General features: G+C 39.3%; 2 protein-coding genes across 2 annotated transcripts; one reads left to right on the top strand and one right to left on the bottom strand.

Moving 5' to 3' along the window:
* Positions 1-58: 58 nt before the first annotated feature.
* Positions 59-6200, bottom strand: LOC118407104 (tripartite motif-containing protein 45-like). The gene is made up of 2 exons (XM_035807523.1): positions 6190-6200; positions 59-4264 (listed from the first exon to the last, which is right to left on the bottom strand). Exons 1-2 carry the CDS (start codon positions 6198-6200, stop codon positions 1684-1686), a joined length of 2592 nt encoding a protein of 863 aa, XP_035663416.1. The 3' UTR covers positions 59-1683.
* A 1894-nt stretch (positions 6201-8094) lies between these two features.
* Positions 8095-19598, top strand: LOC118406283 (E3 ubiquitin-protein ligase TRIM37-like). Its single transcript, XM_035806211.1, has 2 exons — positions 8095-8257; positions 15878-19598. The coding sequence occupies exons 1-2, from the start codon at positions 8130-8132 to the stop codon at positions 17913-17915; spliced, it is 2166 nt and encodes a 721-aa protein (XP_035662104.1). The 5' UTR covers positions 8095-8129; the 3' UTR covers positions 17916-19598.
* Positions 19599-20014: the final 416 nt, after the last annotated feature.

Genomic DNA, 20014 nt, shown 5'->3' with positions numbered 1-20014 from the left:
TAGCAAAGGATACCATATACCGCTGAAAGTGAAAATATAAGAATAGCCACACAAAGTTTCCAGTACTAGAGAATGATATTCCAATGTGTAATAAGTTACAAAACATAACCGACTTCACAAAAGGAAATGAATTACATTTTGTCAACTATATTCTAGATAGTATAATACTAACATAAATACTTTAAACTACTACAAATCTTTTTATGAACACTGATAATGAAAACTGGTAATAAGAAAGAAAAATTAAATCTTGACCTAAATGAAATGTTAAGTTTAGTGCATCAATGCAATAGTAAGTACTTGTAAATTGTTAGTGAAGTATCATTGAAAATAAAAAGTTAAATCTTAACACTTGTGCAATGTTTAGTTATTGATAGAAAAACTAACAAATAACAGTTCATGTTCGAGATAGATGCAATGTTTAGAAACATTGATAGTAAAACATATAACTAGAGTGGCTAGTGTTAATATTAATACAAATTAGCACGAAATATAACGGCAAAAAACAAGATAATGCTAGCTTTCAATATGAAAATTCTGAAAGCCACACAATAACTTGCTGTGAGTGTAATCAATAGTATATATATTTCCAAGCAGATTCTGGGAGTGTGCAAGAAAATCATGTTTTGGGTTCAGCTTTCTTTCCTTGGTTGTGTTATATGTTTGAAACATAAGCAAAAAGAAAATAATCAGGGTTTTTCCCTCCCAAGATCTGCACCGGCATAATAAAAGTGGAAAAGCCGCATTGCAATTCTGACTTGAGAAAAGGTACTGAAAGGACAACAACAATTGTGTTAAAGTTTGGAATGTAACAGTCAGATCAGGCCCAGTGTTAAATGATTCACCATAGTCTTTGGCTTACCTTTCACAAGACCAGTTCAAAAACATCAAGTCACACTTACTCAGTTTATGGTCAGTTTCCCTTGCTTGACAATTTGTTTTTTTCCCTATTTGAATATGTTTGTTTTCTAGTTTCTCATTTGAAACCAACAAACTTTGTGAATCAATGATAAATTCTCTCATATCATGTAGCATACATCAGTACATTCGCTGTATATCTATTATGATCTACATGTATAAAAATGTTACTGTTCTCGGCAAAATTATCATATTTCTCATATCGAACTGAACAGCATTCTGGCACTTTAAGCTGCAATCCACCATGATTTGAATACATGTGTCCTATTTCTCTACAATCTGTAAGTACGTCTGAGCGTTTGTCTAAAGACACCCCCCTGCTGCATACGGGCATGATGGAAGGCTTGCTTCATCTTTGATTGTTGCGATTTTCTAGTCAAAGCAGAAAAGTGCACAAGTCACTATCAAACACCCTGTTACACTTGATCTTGGGGGTTGGTGAAATGAGTCAGTTTTGTGTGACAGCTTGTGCTATCTTACACTGTCACTGATCTCTGTTGATAATGTCAAATGTTCTGTGCATATCAATGTCTTCTCAAATTCCTAATATGGCACATATTCCCGGATATTATTCAGTTGGCTTACTGCTAGGATATACTATATGTGACAGTCTTGGCACGACTGTTGGCACGACTCGACTGTATGGCAAAAACTGCTGTTTGCTCATCTCTAATTTCTCGTTCACATCTCTGCTGCATGTTATATGCAGACTGCTGTAGTCTTTCATCTTACCGATTCAACATCTTAAGGCCAATTTGTTAAGTTTTAGTCAAAGATATGAGGAGCATCTGCCTTCACGTGAGCCTCCAGTATGATCTTGTCATCCTTGATGTATCCCTTCTGTGGGTCACACACATCATCCCAAGGAATGAATTTCGGGAACCCCCAGTTACCACCATTCTTGTAGAAGACATGTTCTGTCTCCATAGTATGAGTCTTTATACCTTTCTGTGGTATCAAACGAAACTTGACTGACACACGGCAAGACCAGAAGCTGTTGGTGTTGCCATCACACTGTAGATAAACTGCCAGGCTCTTCTTGTTAGCCAGTTGGCTGTCAGAACAGTGGTCAGGCACAGCTTTTATTTTCCAGGGCAGATTCCGGATGAATTCTACAGGGCTATGCTGATCATTCTCCATCTTGCTGAAGTTTTCCACAGTGAAACGAATGGTCGCATCCGCTCGCGACTCATCTTCTTCCTCTACCTCCTTCTCTGGTATTTCTTTGCTGAAAAATTTGCCAATGATGAGTTTCTTCAAGCCGCGGTGGGCTTCTGCCTTAACGAAGGCCTCCAATATGATCTTGTCATCCTTGATGTATCCCTTCTTTGGATCACACACCTCGTGCCAAGGCATGAAGTCTTGGAACCCCCAGTTGTCCTCATCACTGTAGAAGACATGTTCAAACTCTTTTTGGACTGTCTTTATCCCTTTCTTCTGTGGTATCAACCGCAGTTCAACCGAAGCACGGCAGGACCACAAGTTATCTGAGTTAACATCACACTTCAAGAAAACGGCAAGAGTTTTATTGTTTGGTGGCTGGCTGTTGGGATCTTCTTCAGAGACAGCCTCTATTTTCCAAGGCAGGTTGCGGATAAACGTTGCAGGACTGAGCTGGACTTCAGAGAGCTTGCTTACGTTATCAACTGTAAAACGAAAGCTTGCATTGGCTTGTGACTCTTCCTCCTTTTTTTCTTCCTCCAGTATGTCTTCATCGACGTCAGAGGCTAATTCCTTCTCACCGCAAGGTGCATCTGCCTTCACATAAGCCTCCAGTATGATCTTGTCATCCTTAATGTATCCCTTCTGTGGATCACACACCTCGTGCCAGGGCATGAATTCTTGGAATCCCCAGTTTCTCTCATCACTGTAGAAGACATGTTCAAACTTCTTTCGCACTGTCTTTACCCCTATCTTCTGTGGTATCAACCTCAGTTCAACTGTAGCACAGCAAGACCACAAGCTACAAGACTTTACATCACAATTCAAGTAAACGCCAAGAGATTTATTGTTTGGTGGCTGGCTGTCGGGGTCTTCTTTAGGCACTGCCTCTATTTTCCACGGCAGATTGCGGATGAACGTTGCAGGACTACAGGCTTCAGTGACCTTGCTGAAGTTCTCAACTGTGAAACGAAAGGTTGCCTCTTCTCGTGACTCTTCTTCTTCTTCCAACTCTGCCTTGGGCATTTTTCTATCGACAATGTTGCCAATGATGGCTCTTTTCTGCTCCTTTCCTTGCTTAGGATCAAACAAGACATAACTGATATCATCGGGAATGTTTGGGAGTGGACCATTTAGCAGAGACTCCAGCCTTCCTGTGATGTCAGAGTACACGTTCATGACATCAAAGTCACTCCCATGTTCCACAACCTTCTGTGAAAAGTCCACTGTGCTGGACAGACTGCCTACAGTGCTCTTAACACTGTCTGCTGTAGCAGAGAGCTGCTTGGAACGGTCTGCTGTGATGGAGGCTAGCTTTTCTTTCAGTTCAGTCTGCTTGCGTCTCACAAGGTCGCTGTAACGTCTGATCTTTTCTTCTGCAGCTGCATCAATGTCTTCTGAAGCTTTCTTACTCCTCGTGTCCAGTTCAGCTTGCTTCTTTGCTACAGCGCATTCCTTTCCTCCATATTTTGTGATTTTCTGCCTGGCAGCTTTCAGTTTATTTTTAATCTTTGCCTTGGCATCCACCACAGCATCTGCCAGGTAGCCATACGTGTGGTTCTTGTGCTGCAGTACCGTGCAATCTCGACAGATGGGGTGCTTGCACGTCTCACAGTAGAACTTCAACTTTTCGTCTTCATGTTTCGTACAAATCGGCAGGGATTTCGACTTGAGGGATCCAGTCTTGGTGATTAGCTGCTCTTTCAATTCTGCCACCCCGATGACTTCGTGACCGCGCGTACGTTTGGCACGGCGATGGGCACAAGCACACTCATCACACAAGAACTCTTCACAGACAAAACAGCCCTGGCTAGCCCCATCTTCTTCACAGACATCACACTGCACTTTGTCATCCTCCTTGCTTACCAAACTCTTGTGAGTCTGAACTGTGTCACTCAAGCTCTGAACAAAGAAGTTGTTCTTGAAACTCGCAACTCCACCCTTGGGAAGTACAGTTTCCGTCCGACATGTTGGACACGAAAACTTGTTCTTCACTTTATCTTGTGCAATGAACTTCTTCAGACAGCCCTCACAGAAGGTGTGGAGACACGGCAGGACCTTGGGATCTTTAAAGGGCTCCAGGCAGATTGTACACTCAAGAAATTCACCCGAAATCTTGCTGAGTATGGCATCTGCCTTTGCTTCTCCTCCAGCCTTTGCGCCTTCTGTGGGCTCTGAACTTTTTCTGCAAAAACACAATTGGGATGGGTTAGTGCTGTGTGCTACAACTTACATAAAGCAGGGCTCAAAATACTTTTCTGCATATCTGCACTGGTGCAGGTAACATAAAAAATCACCTGCACCAGACAAATTTTACCTGTACCACTCTGAACTTAAGAATTGTGAATCACAATAAAATTGTTCAGGAACAATGCATTGCTATTTTTTCTTCACACATCAGGTGATCATAGAACATTTATGTATAAAACCCAGTACATGGACCAGTGCTGGTTAGGTGCAGGTAGACACCAGAAATACTTACACAGCTCCAAATTTACCTGCACTAACCTGCATACGCAGGTGGTATTTCGAGCCCTGATTAAGTACGATAGCTAAAAGTAGCTCCTCAAAGCAGTTTGTTGAGACGTCTCTGCGAGAGATGTCTCAAGACAGCCTTAGCATTTTAAGCATACTGTAAAAAGTAAAAAATGGGCAAATATATGCTACATAGATTGCAAACAAACACCATAGAATGCTACCATCAATTCCAAGGTAGAAGAAGAATATATGAAATAACAAAAGTGAAGAATCTATTGTTCAGTATACCATACCACCATGTGTGCTCAGTCATTTGTTCAGCCTTCCAGACTCATATTCCATAAGGAAAGGAAATTTTTTTGGTCGCAGGTTTTTTCTTTTTTAATTCTCACACTCACATCAGTTTTGAGGTTCCCAGAGGCTGTCAACCATATAATCAAATCAACATGGCCTTACTGTAAGCACAGCTCCATGATGGACTGTATTACATTACATAGAAGATTGGAGACACACTGCGACAAGCTGTCTTGGACTCCCCGCTCTGAGCAGGCTCTGAGACGCATTCTTTGAAATGTGTTCTCTTTACAGGAGAAAATGTGTCTTGGCACTACTGCTGAGCAGCTTGGCACTTACGCTTAGCATCTTGAACGTACCCGACCTGCCCACACAAAGTGAGACGGAAGGAGGCAGCAGTACAGCTGTTCGAACGCATGCTCAGGGAAGACCACCCCCTGCATGACTTGGTACCACCAAAAAGAACAGGAGCCACAGGACTCTCACTTAGAAACTCTAGCTCCATTAGTGTACCGAAAGCCCGTACTACGAGGCTTAGCAAGTCCTTCCTTCATTACACAATCTATCTCAACAACAAAGCAATTACCGATGGCCAGTAGTGCCATCAACACTTAGCCATTATATGCACAGTTTGTAACTCTGAAATGTTGTCCAATATGTTGATTTTAATCAATTATTTATGCTATGAACATGTTCACCTGAGTGTAAAAAGTTATTGTTCGTATGCGGCTATTGTTCATGTGTTTTTTTTAATGTGGTTATGGCAAGGAGCTTTTATCAAGTTGATAAAAGCTCCTTGTTCACTTACCAATCCCTTGACCAAGGGTGATCACAGTGGTGTAACACGACACATCGATCCAAAGCTGATTTTGAAAAAAAATTATCAGCGAGTTAAGCTTTCAATATGATCAAAGATTATCAGAAAGCATATGTTTCAAAAGTTGAAACAGAAAAGATGGCTGCCTCCGTGTTTGGCAGCTAAAACAAAACGTGAAGGGAAACATCATGCGTTTGCTTGCAAATGCTGCCTTTATTCTCCTAGTTTCGATGCAAAATTTATGGATTATTTCCAAAACAGCAGCCATGCTGAGCGTGTCGATAATACTTGCAAGACGAAAGTAAAATTTCCACCGTACTTGATACAGGAAAGAAGTGTTACTGAACACACGAAACTGTACTTGCGTGCCCCCCTCCCTCAACAGCATCCGGCCCTAGCTCTCCTATCAACATATTTCAGAAAGACGGTCCCATCATGTTTCCTCAGTATCATAGGAATCTCCAAAGTATCATAATTTATTTTTCATAAAAATATAATGAAAAATGATGACAGTATCTCACCTTTTCGCCATTTTGTTGGCTTGGCTGAGTGACGTGTCGTCTGTTTTCCTCAGCTCAGACTCTTTTCCCGCCTAAATTAGTACCATGTGGAAGTATTCAAATGAGATTGGGCTGTTCCAAAGATGGAGAATGTAGAGGGGATACTAGCTATCATTTTCATGCTCATCTATCGTTTACTCTTGTCATTTGTTAAAAAATGACTAGCCTTCCTTTGTTTCAATAAAGCTCTTAACATTAACTAGTTTTATTAGGATTAAACTTAACGTTACAAGTAGCTCTCCAAACTTAGCATTCTTTGATCCCCTTCGCAAACTGCGATGAAAGAGCGATGAGGGTATCACAACACATAATTTGTCGCACAATCACAAATAAAGACAGCTACAAATAAAGACAGTTTTAGAAAAAAACACGGAAGACTTTTTAAAATCTAATTAATCAGACAGTTTTAGTAGTAGGTAAAAGTTGTTGTAAAAAGTGTCAAACTGAAATATTTGTAACCTATGACCCAAACAGACTACTGTAAATGTTTTTAAGTTCGCGGGGATTTAATTTCGCGGTAGCGGGAAAAAGGACTTTTCGCGGTGGATTTAAGTTCGCGGTAACAACATAGACTGCAATCTAATATCATTATAGAAAAATGTTCGCGGTGGTTTTAAATTCTCGGTGAAGTGGTCACCGCGAAAACCGCGAATATTAATCCACCGCGAACATTTCTGCATTTACAGTATTCGAAAGTAATGAATGGGAGGGCGCTAGGACTAGATTCGACAGTTTTTTTAAATCTAATTAATGATATAAAAAATGTAGAGCTTTCGTAAATTTCATGCAATTGACTAACACATTAACATAATTTATGCATGGTGTTGTTCATCATTGAATAACGTACACATGTCACAATTATAAAATTCCCATTATTAATCATAAAGCGGTTTTGCGATTTTTCCATAAATTATGCAAATAAGTTCCTCATTACCATATTTGGTATCTGCTTACATTCCACCTATCATAATAACCATATGTTACATTTATTGAAGTCCAGTTATTAAAAACAATGGAATTATACAATTTCCTCATTAATAATGCAAATTAAGTCCTCATTTGCATAACATGTATATCATTATGAAAATCTTTGCCTAAGCTACCTGCATGCCTAAAATGCAGGCAATCCGTCGTTCCTTTCTGCAGTTATCCTCTTTGGAGTGTCTTGACAAAAACGCCCCTGCAGTTCCACAATTAAATGTTAGAGGGCTGAAACTTGCCCCACTTTGTCATGGCACTAAAAGCTATCTACCACCTAAATGTCAAGACCATAGCATGTCTGAAACAAGAGATACATTGAAAAAACTGCTATGATAGAATATTCTCATTAATTATGCAAATGTACTCCTATTTTGCATAATTAGTATCTTATCTTGTACAACATTGTCTAAGGTACCTACATACCAAAAATCATGAAAATTCGTTGTTCCCTTCTTGAGTTATCGTCTTCAGAAGTTTTTGACAAAAATGCCCCTGCTATCCCAAAACTAGACGCTAGGGGGCTCAAACTTATGTCATTTCTTCCTGAGCATAAGAGCTATCTAATAATAAAAAATCGTGGCCATAGCTTGTTCAGAACACCGAGATAGCAAAACCGGAAGTTGCGCTGCAGTACCAAGGGAAGCCGCTAGGGGGCCCCAAATCTAATCATTTCCAGCTTTCATCACACACTACCAACACACCAAGTATGAAACCAATCCACCCAGCCGTTCTTGAGTTATTTTGTTTACACACACACACACACACACAAACACACAGACAGACACACAAACCCAGGGTAAAATATAACCTCCATGACATTTCATGGAGGTAATAATTGGATAACTAGATATAACGCTAGATTTATATATACATATTTACTTTCACAAAGACTTCGAAGGCTACAGAGCGTCAGATAGATAATGTTTAATGAAAAAATTGGTCCATTTACCCCCACCACATTTTTTGTAATAGCCCAGTCGATTTGGGCGGGAAAGTTAGCACGATTGCGAAAGTGTCGTCCGTTGTGTGCCAACAAAATGCCAAAAAGGTATGATATGATCATCATTTCTCATTATATTTTGATGTGGAAGCAATACTGATTAGTTGTAGATACCGAGGAAACTTTTTTAGACGTTTGTAAAGGTATTTTACCTCAGTTTTTCGTCAGTGCTTGGAAGGATAATGTGGGGAGGGGGCAAGGAAAATATGGCGCGACCTTTCTTGACAAGGGCCACGGGAATGTGTGAAGGCCTGCTAAGGGATATAGTTTTGAAAGAATCTTGAGAAAGGGTAGGAAATTCATTTTCAAGTCAGTCGAATTTTCGAGACGAAGGTGATCACAAACGATTATTCCTTGGTTTATAATCCAATCCATATGTCGGGTTGAAAACGTACCGTAATGCAGAAATTTTCGCGGTGGTTTTGTTCGCGGTTTTCGCGTTGCCAATTCACGGCGGACTTCCAACCACGGCAATTTTTTTCCATAGCAGTAAAGAGTGCATGGTGCAACCTCAAACAGTCCTTTTTTCGCACGCTCGCGCTACTGTGAAATTAAATCCCTGCAAACTTAAATGCATTTACAGTAGTCCAGATAAAGGCTGTGTTAATAGAGTTAATTCCAGTTGTGGCGGCCATGTTGGATTTCCGGGGTCATCCGAGGTCATGGCACCAGAACGAGACTGCAGGTGGTACCAGCTGGGCATTCTACTATATAGGCTGTATTGCAGACATAAGTATGCCATCTTCGGGAGTGCATTTCACCCCTCTAAGGTTAACAACTGCACAATATATGCCTGTTATATATAGAAAATATTGTTTGGGACATTTGAATTTGATTTTGGTGATATTTTTCAATCAATTTTTCACATTTTTTATGGGTGACCTGAGAACAATTGGTGTAAGTGTTTATATCATCCATGAGTGCTTTGTATTGGTAACTGTGATATAGTAGGTTTACTATTGGGATTAAACCCTACAAATACACAAAATATGGGGATGACTTCTTTGCGGGTAGAAATTTAGAAGACATTTGGCAGTTGTTCTGATGATGTATTGATGCCAAGATCCGTTCTGCAAACTACGCTCTATGGGAATGTCATGCTGGGTGTGCTCCTTTACTTTCTTCCCAAATCATGTTTTCATTGTTTTATTCTAGTTTAAACAACATAACCCTACACAACAAATTCCACATGTTGGGTCCATAAAATTGTGGGATGAAATGTAGCAGATTTTTTCTGTTAGGGATTTTTCAATGCCAATGTGGAGAAAAACGTAAATTTTATCGTCAGTGGAAGAGGTAAATTGGTGATAGAACTTAATAATACGTAGTTTTATGAACAGATGTTCGCAGCGTCTGTTAAAATTCTGTCACATTTCCACCCACACTGATCTGAAACTGGCATGAAGTCCGGTTTTTAGAGTAATGTGAGGGTCGACTCTAGCCTGAGTATCATCCTAGTTGGTTACGGAGGCTCTCATACTCACCCCTCTGGTTTGTGAGGGGTGAGTATGGGAGCCCGGTAAGCTACCTAGGATGACACTCAGGCTACAATCCCTCCTCCGCTGGCACTTATAATCAAAGTTATGTTTTTTTTCCACCTTGGCATTGAAAAAATTGCAAAAACAACAGTAAACAATCTGCTACATTTCATCCCACAATGTTATACAACATGTGGACATTTTTCTTACGGGGTATGTTGTTTAAACTAAAATAAAACAATAAAAACACTGTCAGATAAATTGGGAAACAAGTAAAGGAGCACACCCGGTACATACATCGCCTTCCCCATTGAGTGCCGCAGGATTTTCCCATAGAGCGGAGTTTGCAGAACGGTTCTTGGCATCTAGAAATCATCAGAATAACAGCCAAATGTCTTCTAAATTTCTACCAAAAGGTTTGTCACCCCGATATTTCCATGTTTTTGTAGGTTTTAATCACAGATACTTATACACAGCACACATGGAGGATATAAACACTGACATTAATTGTTCTCAGGTCACCCGTCAAAAAATGTGAAAAATTTATAAAAAATATCACCAAAATCAAGTTCAAATTTCCAAAACAGTATTTTCTATAGATAACAGGCATATATTGTGCAGTTGTTAACCTTAGAGGGGTGAAATGCACTCCCGAACATGGCATACTTATGTCTGCAATACAGCCTATATAGTAGAATGCCCAGCTGGTACCACCTGCAGTCTCGTTCTGGTGCCATGACCCCGGATGACCCCAGAAATCCAACATGGCCGCCACAACTGGAATTAACTCTATTCCATTATATGGATGACATCTGCATGTCTATCATCTGTTTTTGTTTCCAAAAATGCCTGGTTTAGAATCGTAGTTTGTGAGGATTTAGAGTTCCAGACAGGGTCATTTGGGCGGTAGTGGAAGGTACGACTACGTGTGCCTTGAATGTTATAATTTGTTAGAGGGCAAGTCTTTGTCAGCGGATTTACCAATATTCTGCATGGCAATATCAATCATATTCGATAGATTTGATTTTTGTAGGGTAAGTTGAATTCTGAGACAATCCAGACAATGTTACTTGGTGAGAAAGATTATTGGTTACTGAAATTATGTGTAACTTATTGCTCATGGTCAATTGACGAACATTTTCTCTATAGTGGCCACCTGTCTAAAGTGGCCAGATTTCTCAAGTCCCTTGATTGGCCGCAATAGACTGTTTGACTGTACCCCGCATAATCGCGTTCTCTATGAGCATTGGTTGTACATTTGTACTTCTTGATCGCTGTAAGGTCGACCAATTTTAAGATCAACAGAGGGTCGTGCATGTTTTTTTCCTAAAAACCATCCCTGTCACATTTAGCCTGGCTTGGGTGATAGCACGGGAAATTGGGAATACATCTTCCTTGAGAATTATTTAACATCGCATGACCTCTTGCACGCACGCGGAAGATGTAAACGAAATATTCACAAAAAGGCAATAATTCCATCAATGTTGCGGGGTTTTGCAAAATAATTCATGCAGCTCACAGACAGATTATAAATCATTATAGAAAAAAAAACTGTATGATAAACCCATCCCACATGTTACCACAAGTGCCACAATGTCAGTATTACATGCTAGCAAACGGAAGTTAGGAAGTTGGATAAAATTAAGTAAATGAAGACTTTTTTTGCATAATTAATAACAAATGCTATAATTCCACAATGGTAACGAATGGGAATGTCAAACTTGTGGCGTTTTCAAGCTAGGTAAAGGTGAACATTGTTAGATATGACGTATGCAAAGAACAAGGATGTCATTTGCATAAACGACCAGAAAATGTTAGTATAGTTATTTGGGTGGAGATAATGAAAATATAACTTGTGCAAAGTGGGACCTTATTTGAAAACTTAATGACAAGCACACATGATACATCAAGGCAAGGCAACAATAATTTGTGACGGTGTAAGGTTGCGGAAACCATTGTACAGTAGAAGCCAGTTAATTGCACAACGGAGTAACGGACACTTCTGTATATTGCACGGCATCCCCAAATTACAAACCGGTGCGGTCCAGCTAGATAACTTCGCATTATAAGATAATTGCACAAAATTCACTGTCAAATAGGCCGTGCAATAAAGCGGCTTCTACTGTACTTGTTGTATATAAGGCCATGTTGATTTTATCATATGGATGACATCCTCTGGGAACTCCAAAACTGATGCGAGCGAGCGAATAAAAAAAAGTTTGGCCAAAAAAAAGTTGCCTTCAGTATGAAATCAAAGTGGCCAGGAAGGTTGAACATAGGACTAAACACACATAGTATGGTATACCAATGGTTAGGTGTAAAACATTTTTGTTCTTCTTGGACCAATCCGAAAAAAAAACAGACCTGAAAAAAAAATCAGAGGAACAGGTTTCGGCAATTACAAAATGGACACACTATGTCGGCAGGCATTTTGGGTCTTAGTGGGCCAAGAAGACAACAAGAGCGAAGTCAAGTAGATTTTATCGTCATTTGTACCAATTACCATTGTATTGAGTATTGCCAGTTCTCAAGTTTCCGCAGACAATACGGTCCAGGTTCAGGTCCGGATCTGGAAATGATCCTCTGGACCATAATTTTCTGTACTGGTAATACTGGTAGTACAAAAAAATCTATTGTTGGTATGGGGAGGTACCAGTCTGGTACCTCCCCCTACCAACAATAGATTTTTTTTCTTTCCGTCCTTAGGCCACACCAATTTAATTTCTTGGTTCACGGATTCGCTCGCTCCTATTTTTTGGAAAAAAAAATAAAAATAAAAATTACCACTCAGCAAATTTTCACCATGAATGAAACCATTTACCAACTTTCTGGTGTAGCAAATTGGCCTTTATATTATAAGCTCCTTAAAATGTGGATATTATTATTGTAGTTATATTTTTCATTCATGAAGAATGGGACATTTACATAAAAACTGACACTACTTTTGTAATTTTCAATGAACAGGTGCTGTTACTGTACAGTAATAGTGGTTTTGTACTTTTTTCAAGCTGAAAACTTTTTATTCTTTGTTTTGGATTAGCCCTTACCTTAACCCCAACCATTTTACAATTTTTATTTTTATTTCGCCCTTTCTCTCCATATTTTTTATGAAAAAATCCGAGAACCAAGAAATTAAATTGGTGTGGCCTTATTCTTTGACTTTAGATTTATTTTGACATTCTATGGCATTAGATATCTGTTTTCTAATACTTTTTTTCAATCTACGGAATATGTGCTCATTTTACAGCTTCTTAAAGTTCTTTGCACAATTTTTTGTGTGGTCGCAAACTTTTTTTTTGGAAACGGCCAAAAATTGGTGCGACCGCGGATGTCATCCATATAATCAAATCAACATGGCCTAATGACCGCCTAAATATTTTTTTCTTCTGTGATTTTTGTTGCATTTGTAAACTTGTTTTGCTGGTGGACTACCAGTACTAGTACTATTAGTACTATTAGAGCTGTGTACCTACAAAATTTTAGGATACACGACATTTTTTTCCTTGGCCTTATGTATATTTTTCCTTGGCCTTATGTATATGTAGCAAGAACGGGATGCCATAGGTGGCTCAAGCAGAAGATGATCATGTGGTTTTCAGTTTGTGGTAAGGCGAAAAAAAATGTTGTGTTTCCTGTTTCCCGACCGACACTAGAAAAACATGCCGAGCCTAGACTTTTTTTTGGGTGAACCATTTTTTGGACCCAGAAGTCTGACCAATTTCAAGAAAATACTAGTCATTTTAGACAGGATCTTACTTGTAACTTACTATGGTCACGGTAAGGCCACAGCAAGTAAATTTTATGGATGACATTCGCGCGCTCATTAATTTTTGCCTGATTTCAGAAAAAAAAAACAAGAATTGTTTTCTTCTTTGGAGAACGTCAACATGACGAGAAAGTACCAAAATGGGAAAGTATGTTGTGCTTTAGCCTAATGATTGTACTTGTAGAAGTCACACTAGCAAGGTAGCCATTACTGTAATTATAGAAGTGAAACCAGCTTAATGGCACCACTATGGAAGTCATGAGTGTAGTCGGCAACTTGGTAAGTAACACTAGTCTACCATATTAGTGTCACTTTAACAACACTAGTTCACTTCTTGAATACAGGAATGAATGATTTGTTGTCAGTGCTACCATGTTTTGTCACTTAAACTCTTGTTACGACGTTTATGGTGTCTATTTTGAAAATTTAGCCATCTTGTTTTTTTTTACCCATCTTGTTTTTTTTTCGCCCTATCTCATTATTTTTGCAGTCTGCAGAGGATGTCATCCATAAAATTTACTTGCTGTGGCCTAAGAGAAAATAGGCACAAATCAAATTAGATAAGCCTCAGTAAATGCATAGGTCTACAATGAAAATTTCTTATATGAAAAAAAAAATCAAATCTTACCACGAGGCCGATCGGGTACGTACATGACGTATACGGAGCTCGAGTAGAAAGGTCCTAAATAATCCTCGTAATTTTCACTCTAAATGAAGAATCAGCACTCAGAGAAAATAATCATGGGGTAAACAACATTTTTTCTTTCTTATGCGCGGGTATTCAATCCATTTTTCCGAGTTTGAGATGCTTTTATGTGGCCTCGAAGGAAGAAACTTTAGCGCTCGGCAAAAACATCCAAGAAATGCCGCCATTTTGAATCCCGGCTAGATACTGCAGTTTTGAAGTAGGTCGCTAGGTGACGTTGTTTGGTTTGCTGCAATGTGATTGGCTGCATGTAAAGCGGGAATTTTGTGCTAATTTCAAATTACAAGTGCCATTTTCGGCAGGAGGGAAGTTCTGAAGAGAGAGGAGCTATACCAAATTGCAAAAAAACTGAGTATATTGACATGGGAGTCAGTACATTTGGCAGAGTTGGAATATCATGTTACATGCAACACAGTATTTATTGTAATTTATAGATGCTAGATTTGTTTCATTTGTTTTGACTTTAAAGTTTTTGTTTCCATTTATATAAGGAGGACCATTTAACGTGGTTCAAACATGGTTCTTGCATGTGTTATGTCTTGTCTTTGATGAAAATAAAAATGTTCTCAGTCTCCTGCTCGTTAGTCACTGGCAAAATGGCATTAAAAATAAGTATATTCAAATCTAAACTTTGTTTAATAAACATGAGATTACTAAGTAAGATATCAACTTGGCAGGATCAGGTGGGTGCTTTATGTTTTGTTTGCATGGGTTGTGAAAAGGGTGCCTGGTAACCAGAGCTGTCTCCAGCTCTGATTTTTTTTGTCCCACTCATTGTTTGGGAGCCCAAGTTGTTGATTTTTCCTCGGTAAACGTGACATTTTAAGGTCAGGAAATAAATTTACAACAGTTTAATGTCATGAAGTTCATATTTTTGGGACGGATAGGGTAATATTTTTTTCTGTCCCAACAAGGAGATTTCAGTCCTGAGATGGAGGGATGGGTCCTGGAGACAGCCCTGCTGGTAACATTCGTTGAAGAGCAGGACATCCTCAAAGTGACATTTGCAATCTACTTGTGTGTATTGTAGAATTTGCTCCTGTGCCATCGTGCATTTCACTTTTACTTTGTAAACTGTATTTGCCAGGCCAGATTCAGGCTATAGAGTTGGGACCAAAGTCTTTAAAAAAAAAAAAAAAGAAAAAGAAAGATGATCCCTACCTACCGACCCTAATTTTTTCAGGACTGAAACAGGAGACACAACATTTTTTTTCCTAGGCCTAAAGTGGTCACTGCGAAAACTGCGAACATAAAACTACCGTAAAAGTTTCTGCATTTACAGTACTTACACAGGGCTCGAAATACTTATTTCTGCATACATGCACTGGTGCAGGTGGCATTGACAATTACCTACACAAGGCAAATTTTACCTGCACCACTGAATGTAGGAAGTATGGGTCTAACTCTTAATAGGTGGTAACAGTCAATGCAGCTAATAACAATCCACATGCACCTACACCATAGGATATGTATAAAACCATGTACATGGATCAATGCAGGTTAGGTGCAGGTAGACACCAGAAATACCTGCACATATCCCAATTTTACCTGCACTAACCTGCATATGCAGGTGGTATTTTGAGCTCTGTTACATGTAGCTTAACTTTCTATCCAATGGCTCATTGTGTATTCACATTGTAAGAAATAGCTATTTAAAACTTTGTAAGCACTTAGCAAGAAATGCATTACTCTAACTTAACTGAATCATTTTGTTACAGGAAGAGTACTACTACTAGTTCAATGTCAAAGGAAGAAACGAAGGGAGATGACATACTTAGCAAAATTTCGGGCGCCTTTCTGGAGTGTACAATCTGCCTGGAACCCTTTAAAGATCCCAAGGTCCTGCCATGTCTCCACACCTTCTGTGAGGGATGTCTGAAGAAGCTTGTTGAACAGCAAGATGATGCGAAGGACACTTTTCAGTGTCCCACATGTCGGACTGATACCTCACTACCAGTGGGTGGTGTTGCTTTCCTGAAAAACAACTTCTTTGTGCAGAGCTTGAGTGACACAGTTCAGACCCACAAGAGTTTGGTAAGCAAGGAGGATGACAAAGTGAAGTGTGATAACTGTGAAGAAGAAGTGGCTAATCACGGCTGTGTCCCCTGTGAAGAGTTCTTGTGTGATGAGTGTGCTTGTGCCCACCGTCGAGGTAAGCGTACGCGCGGTCACGAAGTCATCGGTGTGGCGGAGCTTAAAGAGCAGCTGATCAACAAGACGGGATTGCTCAAGTCAAGATCACTGCCGATTTGTCCGAAACACGAGGATGAGAAGTTAAAGTTCTACTGTGAGACGTGCAAGCACCCCATCTGTCGAGATTGCACAGTACTGCAACACAAGAACCACACGTATGGCTACCTGGCAGATACAGTGTGTGATGTCAGAGCAAAAATCCAAAACAAGCTGGAAGCTGCCAGGCAGCAGATCACAAAATACCAAGACAAGGCAAGAGCTGTAGCTAAGAGACAAGATGAACTGCACACAACTTGGAAGAAAGCTGCAGACGACATCAATGTAGCTGCAAAAGAAGAGATCAAGTATTTGACTAGCCTTGTGAAACGTAAGCAGACTGAACTGGAAGAAAAGTTAGCAGAAATCATAACAGAGCGTTTTGGGCAGCTCTCTGTTACAGCAGACAGTGTTGAGAGCACCTTAGACAGTCTGTCTAGCACAGTGGACTTTGCACAGAAAGTTGTGGAGCACGGCAGTGATTTTGACATCATGAACGTGTATTCTGATGTCACAACGCGGCTGGAGTCTCTGCTTGAAGGTCCCACCAAGGATCCGGACATTCCTGATGACATCAATTGCCTTATGTTTGAGGTGATGACACAGCAGAAGAAGAAGGATGAAGAAGAGGAAGATAAATCGCGAGCTGAGGCGACCTTTCGTTTCACAGTTGACAACTTCAGCCAGCTGAGTAAGAACAGCAAGGTCAGTCCTGCAGTCTTCATCCGAAATCTGCCTTGGAAAATAGAAACCAGGCCTGAGCACAATGACAACAAGAAGAGCCTAGCCTTTTTCATGAAATGTAATGATGGTTCCAAAAGCTTGTGGTCCTGCAAGGCATCAGTTGTGATGCGATTGATTCCACAAAAGGATGGAGTTCAAACCTACGAGCGAAAATATGAAGTTGTCTTCTACAACAAGGGGAACAGCTGGGGGTATGCAGGATTCTTTCCGTGGGATGAGCTGTGTGATCCACAGAAGGGATACATCAAGGATGACAAGATCATACTGGAGGCTTACGTGAAGGCAGATGCTCCTAAGTTCATGAAGGAAACCATCGTTCGCAACATTTTCAATGAAGAAGTACCGAAGAATGCGAAGAACTTGCAGACTCAGTCAACTTTCCGTTTCACTGTTGAAAACGTAAGCAAGCTGTTGGGGAGGAAGTTTAGCCATACCGTTTTCATCTGTGGCCTACCCTGGAAAATAATGGCCATGCCTGGCTGCAGTGCCCCACCGCACCACAACAGCCTCGGTGTCTACCTGCAGTGTGATGTTGATGCCGACTCCAGCAGCTTCTGGTCTTGTTGTGTATCAGTCGAGCTGCGGTTGATTTCGCAGAAGAATGGTGTCAAGATGTACAAACGGAAGTTCGGACACGTCTTTCACAGCAAGAACAACAGCTGTGGATGCCCAGACTTCATGCCGTGGCCCGAGCTGTGTGATCCACAGAAGGGATACATCAAGGATGACAAGATCATACTGGAGGCTTACGTGAACGCAGATGCACCTTGTGCCATGGTCTAAGACTTAAAGAAGTAGACAGCTAATGTATGCTATCAAGATCATTATCTTAAGCATAAGATTATTATGGCATCAGAATAATCTCAAGCTCCTTTATGGGAATGGATAGTCAAAATATGTGAAGCTTCAAAAAACAAAATTGTGTTAGACTGATTGAAGAATAAATAGTACTGTAGGATGATAGGGTCAAAGGATTAAATTTAAAGGAAGTGTGTTCTAGGAATCAAAAGAAACCATTCTGTGCAAGAGTATGGACAGAAATCTAGAAAAGCAGACAATTGCACACTGTCAACATATATAGGCATTGCCACATCTCCCTTTACCTCTACATTTTTGCTTTAACTTGAAGCTGTTGAATGAAGATTTTAAGACAAATTGCTAAGAGCTGATTGCTAAGAGCAAGAACAACTTGTTCACTGTGCAATGACATTGTGTTTTGAATATCTCTATAAATGTCTACAATCCACAATACAAATTTGCTTATCTTTATCATGGTAGCCTCAGTATGTATTTTTACTTATGCTGTGATACTTTTAACCAACTTGTAGATGTAGCAGGTTGCAAATTGCATTTGAAGTGTGTCAAAGCCAAAGGCTTTTAGGTCTGTTCTGACAAATAAAATGACAGATTTAGCTCCAGACATTTGTCAGTAAATGTTGTACTGACAAATAAGTACTAGGTTCTTAAAATCCATCAATTTTTAGAAAGAAAACAAACAGGAATCATGTATTCTTTGAAATTGTATAGAAAGTTTGTTTTGGAGCGTAATACATTCTGCTGACTGTAAACTAGTGTCTAGTGCAGATGAATTTTATAGTACAATTAACAACTTACATTGTTAAACATTGTATTGTACAATGTCCATGTGTGTTTAGTACATTTTGTACTTAACAACATCCCAAAATGCTACAAATACAGATCTAGAGGGAACTAGATTTTCCTGATAGCTAGTTGTCAAGTGACATAGATTGCAATGGTGCTATGACTAATACATTCATACTGTTTGAGTGCATTGGTGACTATGACAATGGAAGATTTGGTAGCTACAGACTTTGTTAGAAATTAAGAAATCAAGGCAGGTAATCAGATGGTACCATGGCTACTCCAAGTTTTCTGCATACTACATGTATTAGCCAAAAATGCAATGTGTAAAGACTTGCATACATGTATGTTGTGATTCAACTGCATGCATCCCTGTCAATGTACAAAAAAAGGTATGCATTTATGATAAGATATTACTTTTGTTAATACTAGTATATTTTTTAACAACTTCTAAATTAATATTGAGACTTATACACCTCAGCTAACCATGTTGCATTGTAAGATTGTTATGTTTTACTAGTACTTAGCAATTGAACAACTGAAAATTGTATCATTTTCAGATTTCACTATTATTTTATTATGTTCAACTAAACTAAATACATACTTTCTAATATTCACTATAAATGCGCGACAGAATGTTGCATTTACAATTTAACATGTAGGATAACATTTAACTTTTGTTTGTTGCATTTACTATCATTGCATTACAGCTAAATAGTAGTATTGCATGTAACTAGTATTTGTCACAGTAACAGATTGTCGCAGTTATTTGCAGTCGACACACATACGAAATATGTTACTTTTACAATGTAATTTGTATGTCAAGATTTAACCTAAGTTTTATCACATATACTATCAGAAAAATATAGTTGACCATAGGAATTCTTTCCTTCTTTTAGGTCAATAAAGTTTTGTTATTCATATTCTTTGGTTACTGGTTCTTTGGTAACTGGAAAATAATACTTAGGGACCTGATGTTGGAGGAATTGAAGGAAGTCAGGTTGAAAGGAAGTCAGAAGTAAGCATGTCATATCAGTCTACCACATAAGTGTGCCTTTGTCCATCTCTTCAATATAGAAAAAAAATATTGTTGGCTGTGATTCCTTGTTATGTCACTTCAATTCTTGTTACAATTCTTGTTACAACGTTTATAGTGTCTATTTGGAAAATCCATCCATCCTGTGTTTTTTTTTTTACATTTTCCCCTCTTAGGCCACACTGACTTAATCTTATGGATGACACCCTCTGGAGACTCCAAACCTAATGCGCGAGGACGGAAA

The sequence above is a fragment of the Branchiostoma floridae genome, chromosome 19 (genome assembly GCF_000003815.2).
Source record: "Branchiostoma floridae strain S238N-H82 chromosome 19, Bfl_VNyyK, whole genome shotgun sequence".
Classification (NCBI taxonomy): Eukaryota; Metazoa; Chordata; class Leptocardii; order Amphioxiformes; family Branchiostomatidae; genus Branchiostoma; species Branchiostoma floridae.
Note: the sequence above shows the minus strand (reverse complement) of the source record. Positions and strands in the feature narration are given on the sequence as shown.